Consider the following 22,814-nt stretch of genomic DNA (forward strand, 5'->3'; position numbering starts at 1 on the left):
TGCATGAATATAAACTTAAATTTACAACATATTTTCAGCTGTGTATCTATTCGGTTTGGAATTCGATTGAATGGGCAATAGACTGATGCAAATTTTGAAGTTTTTGCTCCCCTATGCTTAAACGATGTCAATTATGATGAAAATGATCCTCCCAAAATTTGAAGTGATTCGGAAGAAATTTGGTTGTGCACACGCTATTTGAAGTTTACATGAAAATTACTATGGAAAAGGCAAACATTTTGTGTTCAGTTCTCTAACTGCTCGTCATAATAATCTATGGAAAAGTGAACACACTCATCTCATGTGAAAACTTCCCAGCTACAACTTTGCCGAAGACAACATTTCGAGGGGACGTAAGGATAAATTGTTATTATTGATAACAATGTCTAAATCATGCTGAGATGATCATTCAATTACTTTCAGAGCAACACTGCTTTTTTGCTGTAGAACATAGTAGCCTGGATTACTTTGATCTATTCTTCCCGCCAGGAGCACCACTGTTGCCTGCCGAACAGTTGGTGAAGCATGCTACATGCAAACCAACTTTATGATGATGAACAACAATTTATCCTGAGGTCCAATCAAAAAGTGGGCTTCGGCAAAGTTGTAGCTGGGAGGATTTCACATTAGAAGAATTTGTTCACTTTTCCATAAAATATTATGACGAAGAGATAGGGGGCTTAACACAAAGGATTGGCGTTTTCCACAGTAATCTCCATATAAACTTCAAATGGCGTGTGCACAGTCAAATTTCTTTCGAATCACTTCAAACTTTGGGAGGATGCTATATACCATAATTAAAATCGTTTAAGCATAGGGGAGCAAACATTTCCAAATTTGCATCACTCTAATGGGCAATCAAAATTATTGACATTGTGATGTTTTAAATATGTCAAGACTAACATCACCGGGGCCCAGATAGCCGTAGCAGTAAACGCGCAGCTATTCAGCATGACCATGCTGAGGGTTGTGGGTTCGAATCCCGCTGATCGAGTATCTTTTCCTAAAGGAAATTTTCTCGATTCTCAGGGCATATAGTATCTTCGTACCTGCCACATGATAAACAAATGCAAAAATGGTCAATCGGCAATGAAAGCTCTTAGTTAATAACTGTGAAAGTGCTCATAAGAACACTAATCTGAGAAGCAGGCCTTGTCCCAGTTGGGACGTAACACCAGAAAGAAAGAAGAAGATCGAACATCGCCAGAACATCGCTCTTCATCCTTAAATCATCAGGTGAAAAAAAGTGAAACAAATTGTTCTCAAACATTTCAAATATTTTCAAAATAGAGCGAAAATCAAGAATGGTATAAAAATATAGAGTTGCGAACTTGAAAAGGGTGAAAATCCACAACAGTGCCCGTTCAATTTTGGCTCGGTTCAATTTAAGCAACGCAAAACCGTTCGATTATGGCAACATTCATTTTAACACCGTACCAAAATCGAATGGTTTTCCAAAGTTTGTTAGATTTTGGCAATTGTTCGACGATTTCTTCAATATAATCAAAATTAAGGTTGTAGGATGCCTTTGTGATTCAATTCACAATAAATTGTATTAGAAAAATGCATAATGAAAAGGCCGTTTGACTTGGAAATATGACATTTTAGATGTGTGAATGATAAAGCAAATAATAATGTGAATAATAAAGGATTATATTCGATTTTTTCGCGACCCACCAGAGGTCGGTTCACGACCCTCCTGAGGTCGCGACCCACAGTTTGAGAAACTATGAATTAAAGCGTTCCGAGTTTGATGCTGTCCGGGATTGAAGTCAAGGCTCATGTCAAATCGATGTAAATGAAAATCGATCTTAGCGTGCCTATAAATCGCTCCACTGCAAATCCAAAAGCGCATGTTTGCAAGCAGGTAAAATTTCTATTGCAGAATTATTAAACGTGTTTCAACTGATTTTTGTAGCAATTAAAGCATTTCGCTTGGAATTTTCCTTCTTACTAACATACTTAATAAAAAAAAAAGTGTAAACTTTAAACGACAAAATCGTGGCATTAACATTGATTTGAGCGAGATTTCTCCCTAGTGTCAAATTGTATACTCCTCATATTACTCTGCTTAATGAAATGGCACGAATGAGTTGAGATATTTCTACGAGTGGTGATGACATTTCTTGGTTTCGTATAGCGAGGAGACAATACTCGATACTAGGTTAGTCCTCATTTAATTTGCACAGTGAGTCAATTATTTCGAGTTGAGTATTGTCACCTCGTTACGAGAGACCGACAACTCTCACCTCACCCCTCTTCTAGAATAATCCCAAGCAAGTTCTCATAGCTACAAGCATGACTTTAGAAGCACAGGTGGTACTTGGACGTGATTCAATTCTACTGTCTAGAGGTGAAGATAACGTAAATTTGAGTAGAGCAAAGAAACGAATTCAATAACACGAAAAATAATACATGGAAACGTGTTCTTCAAATTACGCCAAATGGCCGTTATGCCAAATGGCATTATGCCAAACGGGGTAGCGCCACTTGAGTCGTTTGCATAAACGATGTACATGGTATGCGTAACCATAAAAGTATCTCAATATCCAACTTTTTATAAAAATATTGTAGTATGGATTATTCCAACGAATGAAATGAAACCCAGAAAGAGGTTAGGCGGCGTCCTCCCCCCCCCTCCGTAACGCTTTTTGTATGAAAAATTTTAAATTTTTGTATGAGCCGTAACGCTTGAGCCTACTCCCCCCCTCCCCCTAGAGCGTTACGTAATTTGTGGATGCCGCCTTATATAAGATTTATTTTAATTAGCTATACAGCTCATCTACCAGCTATTAATCATCCGGGAACAGATCAATCGAATCATTATCTTCTTTTTCTACGAAGTTATGTTAAGTTAAAATGTAGTGAGTCTCAGTTTGAAGATTATAAGAAACATTAACTTTCATTCGGAAAGTTGATGTGTCTGTATAGAGGAGCATATAATCCATCAAGTCATTGGTAATGTTTATTCTTGATGACTTTCTGGTATGCTTCAACTGATTTTTCAGAACAGCTTATGGGTTGCCAACGCTTCTTCGAATAAATTCACTGTGCATGAGACGTTTGTGCACAATTTCAGGCATAAAATACAAATAATACTCCTTCAGGTAGAGCTGTCGAGTTTGAATTTAAAAGATCTTGGAATTTGGGAAAATCGATTGTTCTCCTCGAATACATCAATCGATCACTGCACTTGATCCCCGCTCGGAGAATTTAATACATTGGCAGCGAACGTAAGCTCTTAAGGTTCATTATTGTTGATAAGATCTGCAATACATCACTTTTTGGTTTTTCTTGAACATTGATTGAATGGTTTGAAACGCCTTCCCAAGCCAGCCTTCGCAGGCCGTACTGGAAAACTCTGCATCGTGTATTTTCTGATTGCGCGGAGGCTGAACTGGCTTTGCTTACCCGTCGGAGTTTTGCTGCACGTAAATTTTGTATGATGAAATTTATCCCATTTTTTGATTGGTTTTGTTACAATAAATTTGCAAAACATCTCCAGCTCGTTCTCAGATATCTGGGAGAAAGAATCAGAACCATAACAACTGTACATGAAATTCAGAACACGATATTTTCTATTAGATCAGCAGAATACATTTTTTGTTAATGGTTGTGGCAGCATAACCTAAAAATCATAAAACGCCGTACAATCGAAAAACATATGCAGCTGGAATCACTTACAAAAAAAAAAACTTCAAATTTTATTTTAAAGTGGACTTTTTGTATGTAGAAGTTTTAATTTTCTTCTGTATTAAAGAGCTTATAGCTCAGGAGCCTTTTTTCTACAACTTTTAAAATATATCACAGAAAATTAAATGGAGTTACTTCGTCTTGCTTGGTTCAACATGGTTTGTTTTGATAAGCGCACGAAAATTCTAGTATCTGTACTGCCCATAAAGGCATAACTGTCCCATATGGAAAAAATAGGTATTGAAAAAAAAGCACTCAAAGGTTGAAGTTTGCCTTCTCATACAAATATTCAGAATTTTCTAGTGCATTTCTACATACCATATTCATTTAACACAACCGTACAGACAACTCATTTTGCTTCTATTTATTAGCAAAAAATATGAACTTGAACAAAATTCACGTTTTGTAGTTGTCATTTCGGTTGAAAGTTTATATAGAGACTGTTATACCTTTATTTTTCAATATGGGGCTGCATCAACTTCATATTTTTCCACAGAATTTTCAAACAAAGTTTGTTAATTTTTATATGCATGGTAAAATATGCATGAAAACATGGATGTTGCGACAAAAAAAGGTGTTGGCTCGAAAATCAATATGGGACAGTTATGCTTTTATGGGCAGTGTACTACATGCTCAAAATATATGCTAACATCATGGCTTACTTGATTCGGTAAAATATGAAAGTTGATTTTTTGACTTTTGTCCAATGGTCGAAGCATTGTGCGACGGCACTGAGAGAGGTTCTGGAAGTTTCCTCAGGGTTTCTGTAGATGTTCCCATATCCCACGGATATTGATCAAATGTTTAGCTTTCTGCAAAGCTTCAATTTAGATCGCCAAACTGAATTCTAAGTTTCATAATGATTACTTGGACTGGGGAAAATCCACCAAGCAAATCATTTATTCCATTTTTGATCTGTTAAGGTGACTTATAGTAACTTGAGAACTTTTAAGACGAATTTTTAAAAACGTTCGGTGTTGTCATCATAAGCTGACAATTTGTGCCCCTTCTCTTCAAGATGTTTGAGAAGATTGTGATCTTTAAGAGTTTCGGACAACAGATAAAACGAGGCTATCTCTTTTCTATGCAATTTGGAAGCAAACCTTCATTCCCTGAAAGAAGTTGAAGATCTGCTGCAAAATCCTGCAAAAGATCTCCAAAAGATGCAACTTTTAACATTAACATTTTCACCTTTGGAAGAAAGTGCGCAATCCTAAAAAACGACTTTCCTTCTGTTCGCGCCAACGCGAAGTTTATGATGAGTTTGTCTATGAGTCCTTCCCACCCCTGTTCCATATAACCTCGAGCCGCCGCGAGTATTTCGGCCTCTCATCCCGACAACTAACAAACATCCCAATTGACCCACACACACATGCCACAGTCGTTAGTTTTGCTTGTTTCTCTTTCCCATCCTTCCGAGCGACATGATCGAGCATGTACGCAATCCAGTCGATCAGCTATGTAAAGCGTGAAGAGCACCCAGTGAGAAGCATCGCACTTCCACCACCACAACCATCACCAGTGAGCAGACCTAATACATAGCAGGCAGTGGAAGTTTCCATCGCAACCCCACCGCTGCATATGCAATGTTTTTGGCTACCTGTCACCTATATAAGGAGATTGCATGTGCAAGAATTTATTCAGTTTTCTTTCAACCACCATTCTGTAAACATCAAGAGGAATAATATAGAAGCACAGACAAACAGACGTCACACTCTCATCATTGGCCATCGACCACCTTTTTAACGGTCGGTTCAAAAATATGGTAGGTGGCCGATTCACCACCCGCAGCGCTCGCATCGTTTTTGTTCGTGTTTGACGTTTGCACACTACCGCCATCTGTTGGCCTATCGGCCAAGCACACCCATTTTTGCATTGGGCGTACATGTCCTCGTGACTATGATTTTGATCGACATTTGTTCTAAGTGTTACGTCTGTTTGTCTGTGATAGAAGTTTAAGTTAAAGTTACCAAACCGCCTTTCCCTCCACCAGTGGAAGCCAATCAGCCTTTTTGAAGGCTAGAGTTGCAAGAGCCCCCTCCAGTCGAGCTATCGGTCCTGTGCCCTGTTGCTCCCGGCAACAGGTGGACGGAAGATCAACAGATCTTTCCGTTCCCGCTCACCCGAGCCAAAGTCCCAGTTGCACGCCGCAACATATGGTCCTTCGAACCGGATAGAGGAGCCAGTTCCTTGAAGGCTGCAACAGCAGCAGAGTCAGTCGTCAATCAACAGATTGAGACAAATCCATTCCAATTGCTATCGCCGATAGCAATCAGCTTTCCTACCAAAGGATTGCTGTTGTTCCTGCCCGGTAGCTCGACACAAGAGCGAAAAGAATATTCCTGGTTTCCATTGGCGGAGAGGAGACGAAATTCTCCAAGTGAAGTGAACAGAGACAGTGAAAAAGTCCCGAAGTCCGAATCATTTCAACCCCGAAAGTAAGTCGCGCGCGTGTGAAGTGGTTCCAGAATGGCCGAAGTGAAAAGGCTGTTCGCCCAACGTAGCCTCGTCGAGGCAAAAGTGAAGCGGCTCCAGGAACAGTTGGTTGACAGGGATGGTACCAACCGACCAAGCTTTGCACGAGTGAAGCTTTATGTAAGTGAGCTCCAGTTTCTGTACCAAGAATACCAGAGAGTGTATGGCGAGTTGCTGTCTGCATTCCCAGCCGAGCGGTATGCAGATCTTGACGAGAATTATGAGCGCTTCGAGGACCTCCATTTTGATGCCTGCTTACTGGTGGAAACGTTGTTGCTATCCTTTCCGACCACCGGTAACAGGTACCAGCACAGTAAAGCGTTATCATCCAACTATTTCGCTGCGACCACTGCGCCACGCTGGCGCGCCCCGATCATACGAAGCCGATCACCGAGCCCAATGACGGAACAATCCGTTCCGATTGCAGACGTGATGAAGGAGCCAAACACGTCACCACCGAAAGAGTTGTCCCCAGAGCAGCTGTTCCCAGCCCAAGCGAACGAGTTGAAGGTGAGCCAGTTTGCCCTCAACCCAATCCACTCCTTGCAGCCACCAAGCGCTGAAACTTCAGCCATGAAGTTAATTCCTGTGTGTGGAGCAGCCCTGGTCCGTTCCGAAGGTGATCTCGCCGAGGTCATCAAGAGCAAGTCGGCACCAATGCCGATTGTCCCGCCTTCTGTTGCTCCAATAGCTCAGAAGTGCCATCGTGAAGAAGATTCCACCCACCGTGGAAAAATGTCAACGACGTGTGAAGAGGTGACAACCGTTGCCTACGAAGACGAGTCGAACCCTCCGTGCAAGCAGACAGTTCATCAAGCGACGAACCCGATTCCAGTTCCAATCAACCTGGTTCGAACCCATCCGAAGCTGACGTCGTTCCAAAGTGCTACCGGATTTGTGCCCAAGAATCCAGTAGCAAGTTCCCAATCGTTCCATTGCGCAACCAGTTCCCGTCCGGTGCTCCAGCGGTTCCTTTGTGTGAGTGGATTCCGCACAATTCCCATCAAGTTCCCGAGTGTGATCGGATTGTGTCCGGTTGCAAAGCGATTCCCATGTAGAACCAGATTCCGTCCAGCGATTCTATCCCGGATGGCCGGATTCCATCCAACGCCGCAGCGATTCCCGTGTGTGGCCGGATCCATTCCGGTATTGAAGCATTCCTCCAACTTGACCGAATCCAATTCGGTAGTGAAGCCTTTCCAGCGTGTGTTCCCAGATGTGGCCGGATTCCCTCTGGTTATGAAGCAGCCGTCCAGTGTAATCGGATACCAGCCGGTGTCCCAGAGATTTCCAGCTGCAAGCGTGTTCCATTTGGTGGCCAAGAAGTTCCAATGTTTGGCCAGCATCCATCTGATTCGTGAGCAGCCATCTTGTGCGACCGGACCTCGTTCAGTTCTGAAACAATTCCCGCCTAGTGTCGGATCCCATCCGGCACCAGAGAAGCCTCCAGATGTGACCGGTATCCCTCCTCCGGTTCCCAAGCCTCCAGATGTGACCGGTATCCCTCCGGTATCCAAGCTAGCCATGCCGTCTACAGAAATGCCTGCGAGATTCAAGCCGATTCGGATGTCAGCCGGCATCCCTCCGATCAGCAAGCCAATCCTTAAGATGAGCGAGATATGTCCAGCAAAGCACCCGTGTCCAGTGTCAACCGGAAGCCATCCGGTATCCAAGTGGTTGCGGTGTTCAACCACGATTCCACCGATAGCGATGCCATTCCTAACAACAGCCGGAATCCATCCAGTAAAGGAGTCAACCCCGATGCCCACCGGAAAACGTCCGGTATTAAGCGAAGCCCAAAACCAGAGATTGACCAAGAAGATGATGCCGCCGGTCAACCCGACTGGTGATTCCAAGCAACCCCTTACCAAGTCCAGGCCGGAGAAACCACCAGATGAAGCCCCCATGTGACGTCGAGCCAGCGAAGCCATCCCGGAGTGCGTGTCCCGAGCGCATCCACCCAAAGATGTTCATCAAGTGGTAAGCAAGCTTTCGATTTGTGGTGTGTGCCTATTCCCTATCCTGGCTCAAAGTGGTTTCCCCAGTCCACCTTTGAAGAATCCCATAGAAACATTAGTGTTGTTGAGTTTCCATTGCCAACTTGAAGTTTTGTTCCATTGAGTAAGATGTGTATCCATGTAAGATTTCCACCCACAATACAGTCCACTTAACGAGTCCTACAAGAAATGATAATTCCATCAAACGATCTTTCAAGTTTTGTGCCTTACCGAGTTTGTTTCCCTTATGTTGATTCCTTATCCTAATATGAGTATCTAGTATTGCAACAAGTAACATACGAATCCCTGTGAAGTGTTTGCCCATTAATTCCAAATTCCAAGATATGATTATTGTGATCCGTGAGTCCGAGTGAATTTTCCTCCCATTGAGTTTTTTATCGTTGAATCCTTCCCTACCAAGTTGTATGATGTATGATACCGTGCCCACTAAGAGAGTGTAGCCGATTCCCTCAAGTTACTAGTGTTCCATTTCGTGACAGTTAGATAGCGTCGTAACCAACCTTTTATCCAACCATGAATTTTACATCTGAAAGTTGTGTCCTCCTTATTTTGCCTCGATTCCTTATCCTGTGTTTGTTTAGCCCTTTCACCGAGTCAAGATAGTTCGCCAATCCTTATTGAAGCTTATGTACCCACAATGCCTAATAGTATCCAGTTATCCAAATACAGTCCACAAGTATTGATACATCCGTGTAAATCCCAACATTTGAGTTAGTATGGCAGTCTACCATAAACTGCCCACCAATGTTTTCTTCAACACCTGTGCCCTTTGTGTAATTAAAGGTTCCTTGCAGTGCCTTAAGTACAATTCCCTTTTATCTCGATTATTTCCCTTTGTGACATACAGCCACCAAAGTTGACCTATTCCAGAAGTGTGGAAAGAGTTTCTTCTGCCTCAAGTGTGTCGCCAGTTGATGATTCCGTTTTGTGATCTCCTGTGAAACAAGCAGTTCCTTCCGCATGTAAGTCCGTAGTTCCTTCCATCCCTTTGAGATTATATGTTAAATCGTAGAATGCTATTGTTTCCACCCTGACAGTCCTTATGAGTAGAGTCCCTGAGTTCCCCATCACCGTGAATTTTTGTCGTCATTCCAAGTCCTCCATTGGATCCATCCCTTTACCTCTTTTGGCCGGGGAGTATGCGGCGAAGTTTATGATGAGTTTGTCTATGAGTCCTTCCCACCCCTGTTCCATATAACCTCGAGCCGCCGCGAGTATTTCGGCCTCTCATCCCGACAACTAACAAACATCCCAATTGACCCACACACACATGCCACAGTCGTTAGTTTTGCTTGTTTCCCTTTCCCATCCTTCCGAGCGACATGATCGAGCATGTACGCAATCCAGTCGATCAGCTATGTAAAGCGTGAAGAGCACCCAGTGAGAAGCATCGCACTTCCACCACCACAACCATCACCAGTGAGCAGACCTAATACATAGCAGGCAGTGGAAGTTTCCATCGCAACCCCACCGCTGCATATGCAATGTTTTTGGCTACCTGTCACCTATATAAGGAGATTGCATGTGCAAGAATTTATTCAGTTTTCTTTCAACCACCATTCTGTAAACATCAAGAGGAATAATATAGAAGTTTAAGTTAAAGTTACCAAACCGCCTTTCCCTCCACCAGTGGAAGCCAATCAGCCTTTTTGAAGGCTAGAGTTGCAAGAGCCCCCTCCAGTCGAGCTATCGGTCCTGTGCCCTGTTGCTCCCGGCAACAGGTGGACGGAAGATCAACAGATCTTTCCGTTCCCGCTCACCCGAGCCAAAGTCCCAGTTGCACGCCGCAACACCTTCTATTTTTGCCACGTTTAGTGACAGTTTTTAAACTTACTCGTTTGGAAGGAAGTTGCGAATTCAGAGATTCACGCTTCATTTTGTTTGTGGTGGCAACCATATTCAATAAATGTATAGAAATGACCTTCCAAGAGGTAAAAACAAGGCGGTGTCCAAGAAGGATTACCAACGCTAGCTTTCGCTAACGGGCCCAACAAAAATTCGAAGACACCGGTTCAAACAAGGATCGAATAGGGATCAATGAATGGGAAAAAGTAGAACTGAAAAGTACTGTTTTACAGTTTTAGGTAGTATTAGAACTTCAGAGGAAAACTTGACATTTGGAAGGAAACCTTTATTTCCTTAATGAAGTGATAAAAACATAAAACATAAAACATTACTCCTTTGAAAATATAAATTGCAAGAAATGAACAAATGAAAAGTTATGATCAGTGCTGGGAATGGTAATAGTACCGTTTTGACTTATATTCCGAACACTTAAGGCCATCAGTGACTTCAAATGCATCCGATAGGCATAAATTAGCTGATATTTGAGAAAATTTTGATTTCTTCGCAAAGTCGAACTGTTAGCTGTTGGGTGTACTGATAAAAATGTTTATTTTAACTAGTTTTGTATTGTTTTAACGTAAAAGTATGGAACAACATTTTGATTCAAATGCCGAACACTGTGTTCATTATGTCTCATATTCCGAACACCTTGATTCAAATCCCGAACAGCACGAATAAATCGTATTCAGCTGCATGATTTCGTAAATAAATTTATCTGCGCTTGTTCTACTGACCTCGAACCAGATAATCATCACTACGCTTGAAATATAAAATTGATTAGAATACGTTAAAAGTGAATTACAATTTGCTACCATTTTCAGGTTATTTGGTGACATATTTCAGCGAAACATTTCAACCACATCGCCATACAAAAACAGGGTGTTCGGAATATGAGTCTGTTCGGAATTTGAGACAAAACGGTAGTAGGCTTGAATTTCGCGAAAATCACGTGGCTCTCTCACTACAGTAGTTTAAAATCGTGAATCTCATCAAGTAGCCTATACCGTTTTGTCTCAAATTCCGAACAGACTCATATTCCGAACACTCGGTTTTTGTATGGCGACAAGGTTGAAATGTTTCGCTGAAATATGTCATCAAATAATCAGGAAATGGTAGTCAATTGCAATTCAATTTTAACGTCTTCCAATATAATTTATACCTCTGGAGTAGTGATGATTCTCTAGTTCGAGACTAGTAGAACTAGCTCAGATGATTTTTTTTATGTAATTATTCAATTGAATACGATTTATTCGTGCTGTTCGGAATTTGAGTCAAGGTGTTCGGAATATGAGACAGAATGAACGCAGTGTTCGGCATTTGAGTCAAAATGTTGTTCCATTCTTTTACGTAAAAACAATACTAAACAAGTTTAAATAAACATTTTTATCAGTACACCAAACAGCTAACGGTTAGACTTTGCGAAGAAATTAAAATTTCCACAAATATCAGCCAATTTATGCCCTTCAGATGCTTCTGAAGTCACTGGTGGCCTTAAGTGTTCGGAATATGAGTCAAAACGGTATTGGGTACATGAATTTCTCTAAATCAGTAGTGTCATTGAAGGCTCTAAATGCGGGAAATGCAGCGGGAAATAGAAAATTTTTCTACAGTAATTTTGGGTTGCCCTTACGGGCAATTTTCAAGGCTTTTTGCCTACAGCAGCGATAGGCGTGAGTTTCACTGGCTTCGCTGACTGTGATTGGCTTTGTTTGACTACTGTAGAGTGAATTTCAGATTTGTTCCCAACCCTGGTTATGATGGCTGCATTTCAATCGACATTTTCGAGAACTTAACATGTTAGGTAAACCTACCTTCTCGCTCATTTTCATACCCGGAGATAGTTTGGTTGAAGCCAACAACCACATTCGGAAGCAGTCGTCTTTGTGGCCTTTTCTTTCAATTTGACCTCATCCGACCGGAGTTTCCCCCCCTTTCCGGTTTTCTTCATTTTCCACGGTGTGATGATGATGGTGTCGTGATGTCTAGTCGGGTTGAACTACGAACAACAGTGTCCTCTATTTACTTTTTCCATTGTAGCTACTACTTTTATACGTTCACCACCAACAACAACAACTAAAACAACTGATGCTGCATCTACTCAACCACAAGAAGCAAACACAGAGGGTACTTTTGTATAGCACACGTAGAATGTTTCCTTGCCGTTGTTAGGTAAAGAGGAAATCCCCCTCTCCTTTTGACGCAGTTGCTTCGCCTTTTGCTCGATCCGGTGGGAAAATCAAATGGAATGTTGGAAATTGAGTTGTATGCAAAGGAACTGGCTGCAGTGTTTCCTTCGGTTGGGAGATGTTATTTATTCAAAATTTTGACTCAATTATATATCAGAGCGATTTCTCTGTTCCAGAAGATTTGGGTCGATTCGTTAGCGTTTGATTTTCTTGAAAGCAAAAGTGAATGTTGTCGTCGACTGATGTTCTGAATTTTGCTTTAAAACTGGTACTTAAGTAAATGACGAAATGAATAATACGATTATACTGAATTCTATAGAGATTACTCCATGTATAGTGATCTAAAATGTATGTACAAGCGTGTGCTCTACAATGGATTTCAAATAAACTTTAGAAGATGAAAGAAAAATATTTTATTTTTGGAGCATAGTTTACATATAAACTTATCATAATTTCAAACCTTCAAACGAAATTTTGTCTACTGAATATGCACTTTATTTCATTTTTTTGTTGGCGGTTAGCGGCGTCAGTCATCTAGGCGTATTGTGCCACGAGGTGTGGGTTCGATTCCCGCTCCAGAAGGTGAAAACTTTTTGTCAAATGAAAAATTCATCACTAGACTACTGGGTGTTCCGTGTTGTCCGTTGCCTAATGTTCGTGATTGTTCAGTCTGTGCAGCCATTGGCTGAAGACGGTGTAAATTGTCTTGAAAAAGAAGCTTTGAAATTTATGTTCATTTCCTCAATTTAATGTTATTATGAGCATTTCCAATTTTTGTGCATTGCTCATTTATGTTTCAATGGCAACCTCAGATGCTCAGATCGCACATTTCCCAAACATTTATCTTCCTGAAATTCCTCGCACGCTATTTATGACACCATCATTAACCCAGGCATGACTATTGTGTACAGCTGGCAGTCCAAAGTTATGAAACTGCACAAATGCACTCAACGGAACGTGGATAAAGTGAGTTTCACGCTGTGTGTATCGTTGCGGGTGTTGCCAGAGACAGCAAGATGGGTACATGGACTACAATTACGGCAACAGCAACGATATAGCGTGGACGATTATCGTGATTGTAGCACGTTACGTGTTACAACAACGTGGAAAATGACAATTGCTCCGGAACAAATATATGCCACGGTACAATTGCCACAAGGTTGTGGACCGTTCTTGTGCCATAGATACAGTGCATGGTTGCTTCTGCTTTGATGAACGGTGTTGTGGATTGGGATGTTCTTTTTGTTGGGATGTTTTGTGAAATCAATAAGTTTCACTAAGGGATCGTACACAAATTATGTCACGCTGAATTGCAAATTTTTCGATCCCTCCACCCCCTTTGTTACGTTTTTTGTATGTGTCCACCGAAAATTTTGTAAAGCTTGTCACACTTGGCTTGACCCTCTCCCCCCTTTGGAGCATGACATAATTTGTGCATGAACTCTAATGATAAAAGCGAAAAAAGGTACTAATCAAATCTCCAGAAATGGGGAATGAATAAACTGAAAAATTAATTTAGTTATTTGTAATTCTTTTCTGGTTTAGAAAGGAAGAAAGGAATAATTGTATCAACAGAACAAAATAGTTGTATGAACCAAGCAAGTTGCAGAATGATGATTTTTACAGCACGAGTCGTTCAATTATCCAAAGAGGCTTGCAGAGGGTATCAGAAATTATATCAGGATGCATTCACCATAATTTTTTCAATTTTTGAAAATAGTTGCGTAATGAGAAAACGTTACGTAATATTCATTACGTAACTGATTTCAGTTACGTAATGACTATTACCGCACTGCATCATTCAGTACAGGTAAGTAGGCCGTTTCATGGCAGAAACAGCCTATTACGATGTGAAATTTCAAAAAAATGTTAACATATTTTAGTTTTAAATTTAAAATTGGAGTTTATCTGAATTTTGATAGGCTTGAAGGCAGGGGATTTTAAGTGTTTTATATAAATTTATTCGCCAGTCGATCGCACTGAATAACTAGAGACTAATATGAAAAATTCAATAATTACTGAGCTAATGTTCCTTTTTTTTCTTTATTTAAGGAATTTTTAACTCAAGAGTTTTTTTGATTTTTTTCTGAGCAGTGCAATTTGTTAAACCCAAGCAAGTTGATTCGTTTTTCGCGTCTTCGGAATGGAAGTGTTTTACGATGAATTTCATAGGTGTTTCGAAGAGAAATTCATTGAGTTTGTTCCAGTCGTCTGCCACTGTTATCCGCATATTTGCAGGAACGTCGATTGAACTTATACTATAGTCTTACCCTTCCCCTTAACAATCCACAATATCAATACCTATGTGGGATTGTAGATTTTTCTGCATTTTTCTTATGTAGGTATTCCTTCCCTTTCCCTAGCATTCGCAAGGATGTGGCCAGGACAACTTTCGACTGTTGGGGTATGCGTCAATATGGTGAATGAGACAGCCCTCATACAATGGTCTAGGTTAGTAACACCTACGAATTTGTGCGGATTGCGTAATGCAAATTCTAATGCTAATGCTAATTAACGAGATTTTTATTTCAAGGCAAGTTCATCTCGGGGATAACGGTTTTACTTCCCTTCTGAAGGAAGTCGTCACTATAAACTTAAGATTATAAGTGATCTTAGGGATGGGATTCGATGCCCAGTCCTTCCTAGATAATGTCAATGTAAACGACAAGTTTAAATATATTTCTTTTCAAACATTGAAATGATATGTTTGACTCACAATCTAAGACATCATATCGAGTTTTGTAAACTCGTACTTATTGTTTTTTCTTTCAAATAACAATTTAATCGAAGATAGCTAAGTCCGAGGTGAACACATCGATTGAAGATAATACTAATAAATAAAATTTTAATGAAAAATTTAATTTCTTTAACTTAGACCGGATTAACGCAGTGCATGATAAAAAGTATCCAATTCACGAGAATAATAGGAGAAGGAAGACCGAAGGAGACCGTTAGCTCAGATCTTCTGATCCCCAATTCAGCGTGGTTCTGTCTTTAAAAAAACAAGTGTTTGCAAAGCACACTCAAATGGTTCCGAAGCTTTCCCAATGGAATCTGAAGAGATTTACAAAAAGATTTTTGTAAAGGGTTATGACCAACTTATAAGGGTTTTCCAACAGAATACTTAAAGTTTCCAAGGGGTTTTCAAGAAATTCTCAAGTTCTCCCGCTTTTTATTTTACTTTAAAAATACCTTCGAGTAGTTTCAGTATTTCGTAGGGGTTCCCAGGGGCTATCTAGGAGATTTTCGGAGCCATTCAAGTTCCCAAGACATACCTAGAGATTTTCAATGGATACTAAAGCCGTTTCCATAGATTATTTTATTGTTTGCTGAACAAAAGCATTTGAAAGACTACTTTAACCCTTGAAAGGCGTGGACTAGTTTTTTCACTCTTTTGCACATATCTTTTGACGCAATTGATTAATTCTCAAAATTTTCACATGTTTGTGCAGAGGATTAGTTACAGTTTCTAATGCATCTACGAAGATTTGGATACCGGGGGCCAATCCTTCCAAAACCTGCAACCCTGGAGTCTGCAGCATTTGAAATAGTTCGACGATCGTAGTCAACACGCATCATCTCGTTGTGGTATGCGAACCTATAGAGTTAGATCGGAAGCCAGCATGGAGAAGCGTAAGGTGACCTACCGGCTGGCCAGAGCCGCGTTCAAACTGGAGATAGCGACGAGTAAATCAAACTGCTACAAGGAGTTGTGTCGGGAAGCTGACGCAAAACCCTGCGGCAACGCCTATCAAGTAGTGATGGCGAAGATTAAGGGCCCAGTAACACCAGCTGAAACGTGCCTCGATAAACTGAAGTTGATAGTAGACGGTCTCTTTCCTACGCACGTTTCCACCGCGTGGCCAAGTTTCTAACGCCGAGCTGATAACGGTTGTGAAAGGATTGAAGCTGAACAAACCTCCCGGCCCAGATGATATTACTAATGTAGCGCTAAGGGCAGCAATCTTTGCGTTCCCAGATATAATTAGGACAGCGTTGCAGAAGTGTCTAGCAGAAGTGCTGCCAAACCCGGGAAAACCGTAGGAGATCCTGCTTAATATAGAATAGACTAACATTCATGCAGGATACGCTTGGTAAACTTTTGGAGAAGGTTATTCTCGGCAGACTGATGATCTGCACGGAAGGCGGGAACGGATTGTCGAAAAGGCAGTTCGGATTCCGTAAAAATACGTTGACGGTGGATGCTATTCGGGCAGTTTTTGCGTGCGTGGAGAAAGCGTCCAAGCAGAAGAAAAGAGGCAATCGATACTGTGCAGTGGAAACGATGGATGTTACGAACGCGTGAAACAGTGCCATTTGGAAGGCTATCTTTGCAGCCCTACACAGAATGCGGGTTCCCGAATATCTAAGTAAAGTTCTGTGAAGCTACTTTCAGAACCGGGTACTGGTTTAGGACACAAACCAGGGACAGATGTCAATTAAAGTAACGGCTGGAGTTCCGCAGGGATCGATACTTGGTCCAACACTGTGGAATATGATGAACGATGGAGTGCTATCCTTGAGACAGTCGAATGGAGTCGAGATCGTCGGGTTCGTATAAATGTCAAGACTGTGGATAAGGTGGAGATGCTGACGGTGGAATCACTAGACGCCTTTGAATCGTGGATGACTGGAGCCAAGCTGCAGTTGGCTCAACACAAAACGGAGATGGTGCTGGTAAGCAACTGCTAGGCAGTTCAGCAAATCGAAATCAACGTCGGAGGAAAAGCACAAGTAATGGCCGAAGACAGGCTTAACTTTCACAGCCGCGTAGACTATGCCTGTGAAAAGGCAGCGAACGCAGCTTACACTGTATCTAAGATTATGCTCAACATTGGAGGACCAAGAAGCAGTACGAGGCGTCTAATGGAGACCGTATCATCGTCCATATTGAGATACGGTGTCCCGGCTTGGGTTGCAGCGTTGACAACCAAACGCAATCAAAAGAAGCTGGCAGGAACGTTCAGGCTCATGGCTATACCGGTGGTGAGTGCCTCACGACTCCCTGTTCACTAGATAAGGCGCGTTACCCCTACACCACGAGAGGACTCATGGACGCAGTAAACCTTTGTTCATTTAATCCAATTGCAAATTATATGTAATGCTTATTTTTTCGGTAGTTGTTCAACTTCCGCTTGGCGCTTCGACCTGGTTGCTTGCTCTTGCGGGGGCGAGCGACGGGGGCAGGATCAAACATGTCGCGCGTCGCTAGCGTACCACGGTGGAATAGTATCGCGGATCGCGTGAGTAGTGTTTGATCCTTTGATCTTGTCGCATGCTCCTATGGGGGCAGGCGACGAACACTTGTTCGGCGTTCAATGCGTTTACTGAGTAATATCGCGAAACCGGTTAGGCGCATTAATTTCAAATTATATACTTATCGTTTACCAAAACGAATCCTTTACCCAACTCTTTCCCATATCCAAACTCCCAGTGTATACTTGTAGAAGTGCAGAGGACTCCTTGGCTTCAATAAAGCAAGTAACACGTCAACATTTCCCTCCCATCCCCAAATTGACCTGCAATTGGACGCAGCCGGCGCCGTTATTGTTTGTTATAATAATGAGAGCACCATTACTCACACATTGAGGATGCTACTGATCCCGAGTAGTGTCTGTTGGTTCCCTGTGTAAGTACAGCTGTTCTTGCAATAACGGAGTAGCATCTGCGGGCGGTCAATCATGCTCATGCTTATGCTCAGTTGTTCAACTTCCGCTTGGCATGTTAGCCGTAAACCACAAATCATAGTTAATTAAACAAATATAAAGAAGTTAATTTCTTCCTTACCCAGTTTTTATCAGGCCATGGATGCTTCCGGAAATATTTGCGGAGATTCGAACACGCAGAGTCTTCACATTGTCCGGCCTGGATCTGGGAGACACCGAAGCATGTTTAATCAGTCTGCCCTCAATTCAGGGATATACGAAGCGAGGTGATGTCAGAAACCGCGAGCGTCCTAAATCCAGACAACTTCGTACAGAACATGTGTCAGTACGAAACCACTTGAAATGCAGTGAACAGAGGGATAGCACATATTATGTCGTCGCTGCAAAGAAGATGGGGTAAAGGCCAGAGAGCTTCGGTTCGCGATCCTCCGTCGAGGACTAGACCGAGTAGAGCGGACGTCGGTAATAAGCCGGTAACAAATAGGCGCTTGCATTTCGGAAGTCATGCTCCAACCGGAACTGCAGAACCAACCCTGGCACTTGGCCAACCAACGTGGATTCGAGTAGCCTGAGTCCACCGTCGGGGACTAGTTGAGTAGATTGCGTAGTTGTACCGGCAAATGATCGTCGGGGCGCCTGTGAACTGGAAACTTCCCACCACCGAAATTGCCGGACCGACCTCGACATCTGCCCGGTAGCATTGGTTCGGGAGATCTTCCGCCGCTGAGGAAATCTTCCTTGGAGTCGGAAAGATTCACTGCCGTGACTACTCTGAGTAGTACGTAGAGTATCACCGACTTGAGTCGTCGAAGCACCAGTGAACCGGAAGCCATTCTCCAACCGGAATGGTTGGACTGACTTCGGCACTCCCCCGGCCAGTATTGAAGCATGAAGAAGCGCGTAGCCGGAGTAGGCTAGCTACACCGTCGGGGACTAGGTCGAGTAGCATCGATCGTCACAAACCAGTTTTGGGCCGTCGGGGCGCCAGTGAACCGGAAGTCATCCTTGAATCGGAATCGATGGACCGACCTCGCATACAACTGATCAACCAGAAGAGCTCGAACAGCATCAGCGGAGAACAAGTCGTCGTAGAGTAACGAAATGCACATGAGCGTCCAGTAAAACTTCAACAAGGCTTAGTTGCTACTTGTTTTTTGTGAAATCTATACATTTGTGTCAGATTTTCGTTATATCGAACAAGGTGGATTCGAAGACCGTGCAGCTTTAAGTGTAGGTAAAAACTTTTGTATTGGTAATTTGTTTATAAACCAATTGATTTATATATTTTGGGAATGGTATACTTAAATCATTGAATCGTGACTAGGTCGAAATCAATCTTGACCAACCGTGATGAAAATCGCAATTTTTTGTTTACATGATCAATCCCTTCCTCGATGGTTTCTCTAATATTAAGGTCCAAGTAAAAATCGATTAAATGTCAAAAATGAAAACAACAGTTTTCTTTTTAAAATTTTCACATAAAAAAATTAAAATAAAAACGCACATGTCTCTTATTTCTTAAATAAAGCAGCTCTGTGTGTTTTTATTTTCTTCCATTTCTTGATTTGAAAGAAGAAAACTGCCTTTTTAGTTTAGACTTTTGCTCGATTCATACTTGGGCCTGAAGATGTAGAGTCGACTGTATTGTTCTCGTTATTAAGGTCGACTCATACTTTTGGATACACCCCATACTAAGCAAGTAAATTAATTCATGATGACAGTGAATATTCTAATTACTATTAGAAGATGAAAACCATTCGCATAGGACTGATAAAAAGGTAAATTTAGAGTGAATGTTGAAGTAAATATTGTTCCTAGCACAACTTTTGGAAAATTTTAGCTTCCTTGAAAAAATAATTTTCCTTCTTTTTTGTTATTCGACCGTATAACCTTTCAACCTTTTGGCATAGAAACCTTAAAAACATTGCATACTCACACGGCGACGGGATTCAACTCAATTTTGGCTTATTCCAACTCAATTACGCAGATGAGCCCAATTACTTAAATTTGGCTTTATTTACAATGTCCTCACGAGATAGTTTACGAGGCCTTCCTTAGCCGAGTGGTTAGAGTCCGCGGCTACAAAGCAAAGCCATGCTGAAGGTGTCTGGGTTCGATTCCCGGTCATCCAGGATCTTTTCGTAATGGAAATTCCCTTGATTTCCCTGGGCATAGAGTATAATCGTACCTGCCACACGATATACGAATGCGAAAATGGCAACTAAGGCAAAGAAAGCTCTCAGTTAATAACTGTGGAAGTGCTCATGAGAACACTAAGCTGAGAAGCAGGCTCTGTCCCAGTAAGGACGTTAATGCCAATAAGAAGAAGAAGACGAGATAGTTTATCTTCAATTCCATTAGAACAATATACTCAAATTTGGTTAAATAAAACGCATAATTGAGATCTTTCAACCAACCATGATAAAAATTGCATTTACCCAAATTTGGCTTATTGGGCCAAAGTACCCTCATTGTTTAAATCCCGCTCTTTCTATTTTTGACAACATTCGTGAGGAAGAAAGGGAAAACTAAGAGACTCAAAACTTAGGTAAAAAGTCTCCGTGCAAGAGTAACCGGGCATGCAACAATGTTGAATAATTATGAATGTCGATGATGATGGAGCGCTTAGTAGATCGTCATTGATTTCGGCAGTGATGATGACAAAACACCCTTACTCAGGCTTGATAGGAACTACTTTGCGATGCAAAAATGAGGCAATTTCGAGGTTTTTCTAAGGAGTAATTGTGCTAAAAATCACAACACAAACAAACTTTAAACGATTCGAGCGGGAGTGCAATAAAATGTAAGGATTTTTTTTCTGGTACTGCTTCTCTCTAGCTGCTTCACCTTTAACCACAATTAAAAAAACACTTGAGTGACCCGTCCGAACAAAACAGGCCTCGTGGAGTTCCAATGGCTTTCATTTTTGACGAAGTTTTTCTATGCTGTGTTTTGTGCCGCATCTTCCTCGCTCAGTTTCCGTTGCCTGCTTAGGATTTTTTTCACTCTCTCCATCGCAAAGAGCCAAAGACAGCACGCTACTTTAGAGTTTGTCCCCGAGCGCTGGTAACGTTAAGGAGTATTATCAAGTCAACCCTTACTAATATCTGAACCTGTTCTTCAAACAAGGAAAGAAGCGGATTTCACCTAAAAGATCTCTTTTAATTGTTGAGCAGGATCGAAAACGATTATTTTTAAATTGTAGTGAAAACTATCCAAGCATTCTTAATTGAAAACAAATTTATAACAGAGATTATTTCTAAAAATAATACGCATATATTCTCCTTGAGAATTTGTGTCTTAGATATCCAATCAATAATTCGTTTGGAAATGAAGGGGTGTAAAACTACTACAGTGAAACCTCCATGAGTCGATATCTGAAGGGACCATCGACTCATGGAAATATCGAGTCGTGGAAACAAATGCTTTGGTAAGCTGTTTGAGGGGACCATCGTAGTAACCATGAAATTTTGGTTTTAGTATGGTTTCATGAGTCGATATCGAGTTATGGAACATCGACTCATGGAGGTATCACTGTAGTGCAAAAGGAATGAAAGTGACACGAATAAAAATAAATAAATGGTTTTAGTTTGTGTACATTAATCTCAATCAGTCAAACTACTTGATTGACAATAATGATAATATTAGTCTTTTTAATAGCTTTAAAATTTGGAATGAGACTTGAAAATTCTGATTTTTTTTTCGCTTGCATTACTTTTTTCTGACCCTTATTCTTCTTCTTTTTGGCATTACGCCCTCACTGGAACAGGGTCTGCTTTTCAGCTTAGTGTTCTAATGAGCACTTCCACAGTTATTAACTGACACACAGTTATTAAAATGATGATAAGAATAATTATAATAATCAATTAGAGTTGGCTTCAATGTCTGCAACACATTAAGAGCTTTTGGAAGACTCTCCATTAATCAAAATCCATACTGTAGCTGTACCATGAATAATTTATTTTATAAATCCACTAAGAGATAACAAATAGATAAGGCCGGATGACAATTAGAGCTCAAAACAATTACACTACATAAAACATACACATGAACATAGTCTCGGTTCAGTCCAATTTATTTTCCAATTAAGTTAGACCATCCTTGATGAAGCATGCTAGATCACCTATGCATGCCTATCAATCATTTTTACCCATATCCATTTCCATCCAACGTGCAATGTTTTCATGCTTTCAATGGCCATCACAATTGTTTCCAAAGAGAAAAAAAAAATCTAAAACTACCAATCAGTCGTAACATCACATGTCTCCTTCCATTTAGTGCAATGAAATAATCATCGAGCCAATCAAACCATCACATCGACTAATTCATTCTCTTTTTTTCTTCCACCTTTTTTATTCGCTGTCTTTTTATAGATGTTAAAATGAAAAAGTCCCTCTTGCTCTATGGTAAGTCCCGGCGGCGGTATGTCCCTGTCGAATTGCCTGGCCCACGTCGAATCCTGGAGACAGGACAGTACGGAGCAACTTCCGGTTCTCATTTCTTATATTTTTCGAACTGCTTGATCAACAGTTTTTCCTATTCCTAATAATCCACCGACCACACACTGCCTTATCTTCTCTCCACTTCTTCCACAACACAGTACTACATTGAAATTCATTGCATGCCACTATTATCGGTAGATTACCATTCCCAATACTCTTCCTTTTCAGCCCTTCCCAGAACGATTCGAATTCCCGATTTCTCTAGAGATCCAATCCATCCAGGCAGACACTTATCGGAATGGCAACCGTCACTTTTGTTTTATTTTCCGATTCATTCCATCATGCCTTGCTCTTCACCAACTAGATTCCGTAGTTCCTATTTCGTTGTACGCCCGATTGCAGAGCCTTCTCTTATTCAAGTACATATTTACCAACCACCAAAATCGTTTCCCTATTTGTATCCCACCCCGTACTTATCGTGGGAGGTTT

At 41.3% G+C, this 22,814-nt stretch overlaps 1 protein-coding gene across 4 annotated transcripts in view; it reads left to right on the forward strand.

The window, feature by feature from the left end:
- Positions 1-22,814, forward strand: part of LOC5569019 (band 7 protein AAEL010189) — a 427,266-nt gene that overhangs the window by 354,735 nt on the left and 49,717 nt on the right. The window contains exon 2 of one of the 4 annotated variants that reach the window (XM_021842721.1): positions 22,257-22,289. The exons of the other annotated variants lie outside the window; for them this stretch is intronic. Coding sequence (XP_021698413.1) covers positions 22,257-22,289 — 33 coding nt within the window. The remainder of the gene's footprint in view (positions 1-22,256; positions 22,290-22,814) is intronic. 4 annotated transcript variants of the gene reach the window in all.

The sequence above is a fragment of the Aedes aegypti genome, chromosome 2 (genome assembly GCF_002204515.2).
Source record: "Aedes aegypti strain LVP_AGWG chromosome 2, AaegL5.0 Primary Assembly, whole genome shotgun sequence".
Taxonomy (NCBI): domain Eukaryota; kingdom Metazoa; phylum Arthropoda; class Insecta; order Diptera; family Culicidae; genus Aedes; species Aedes aegypti.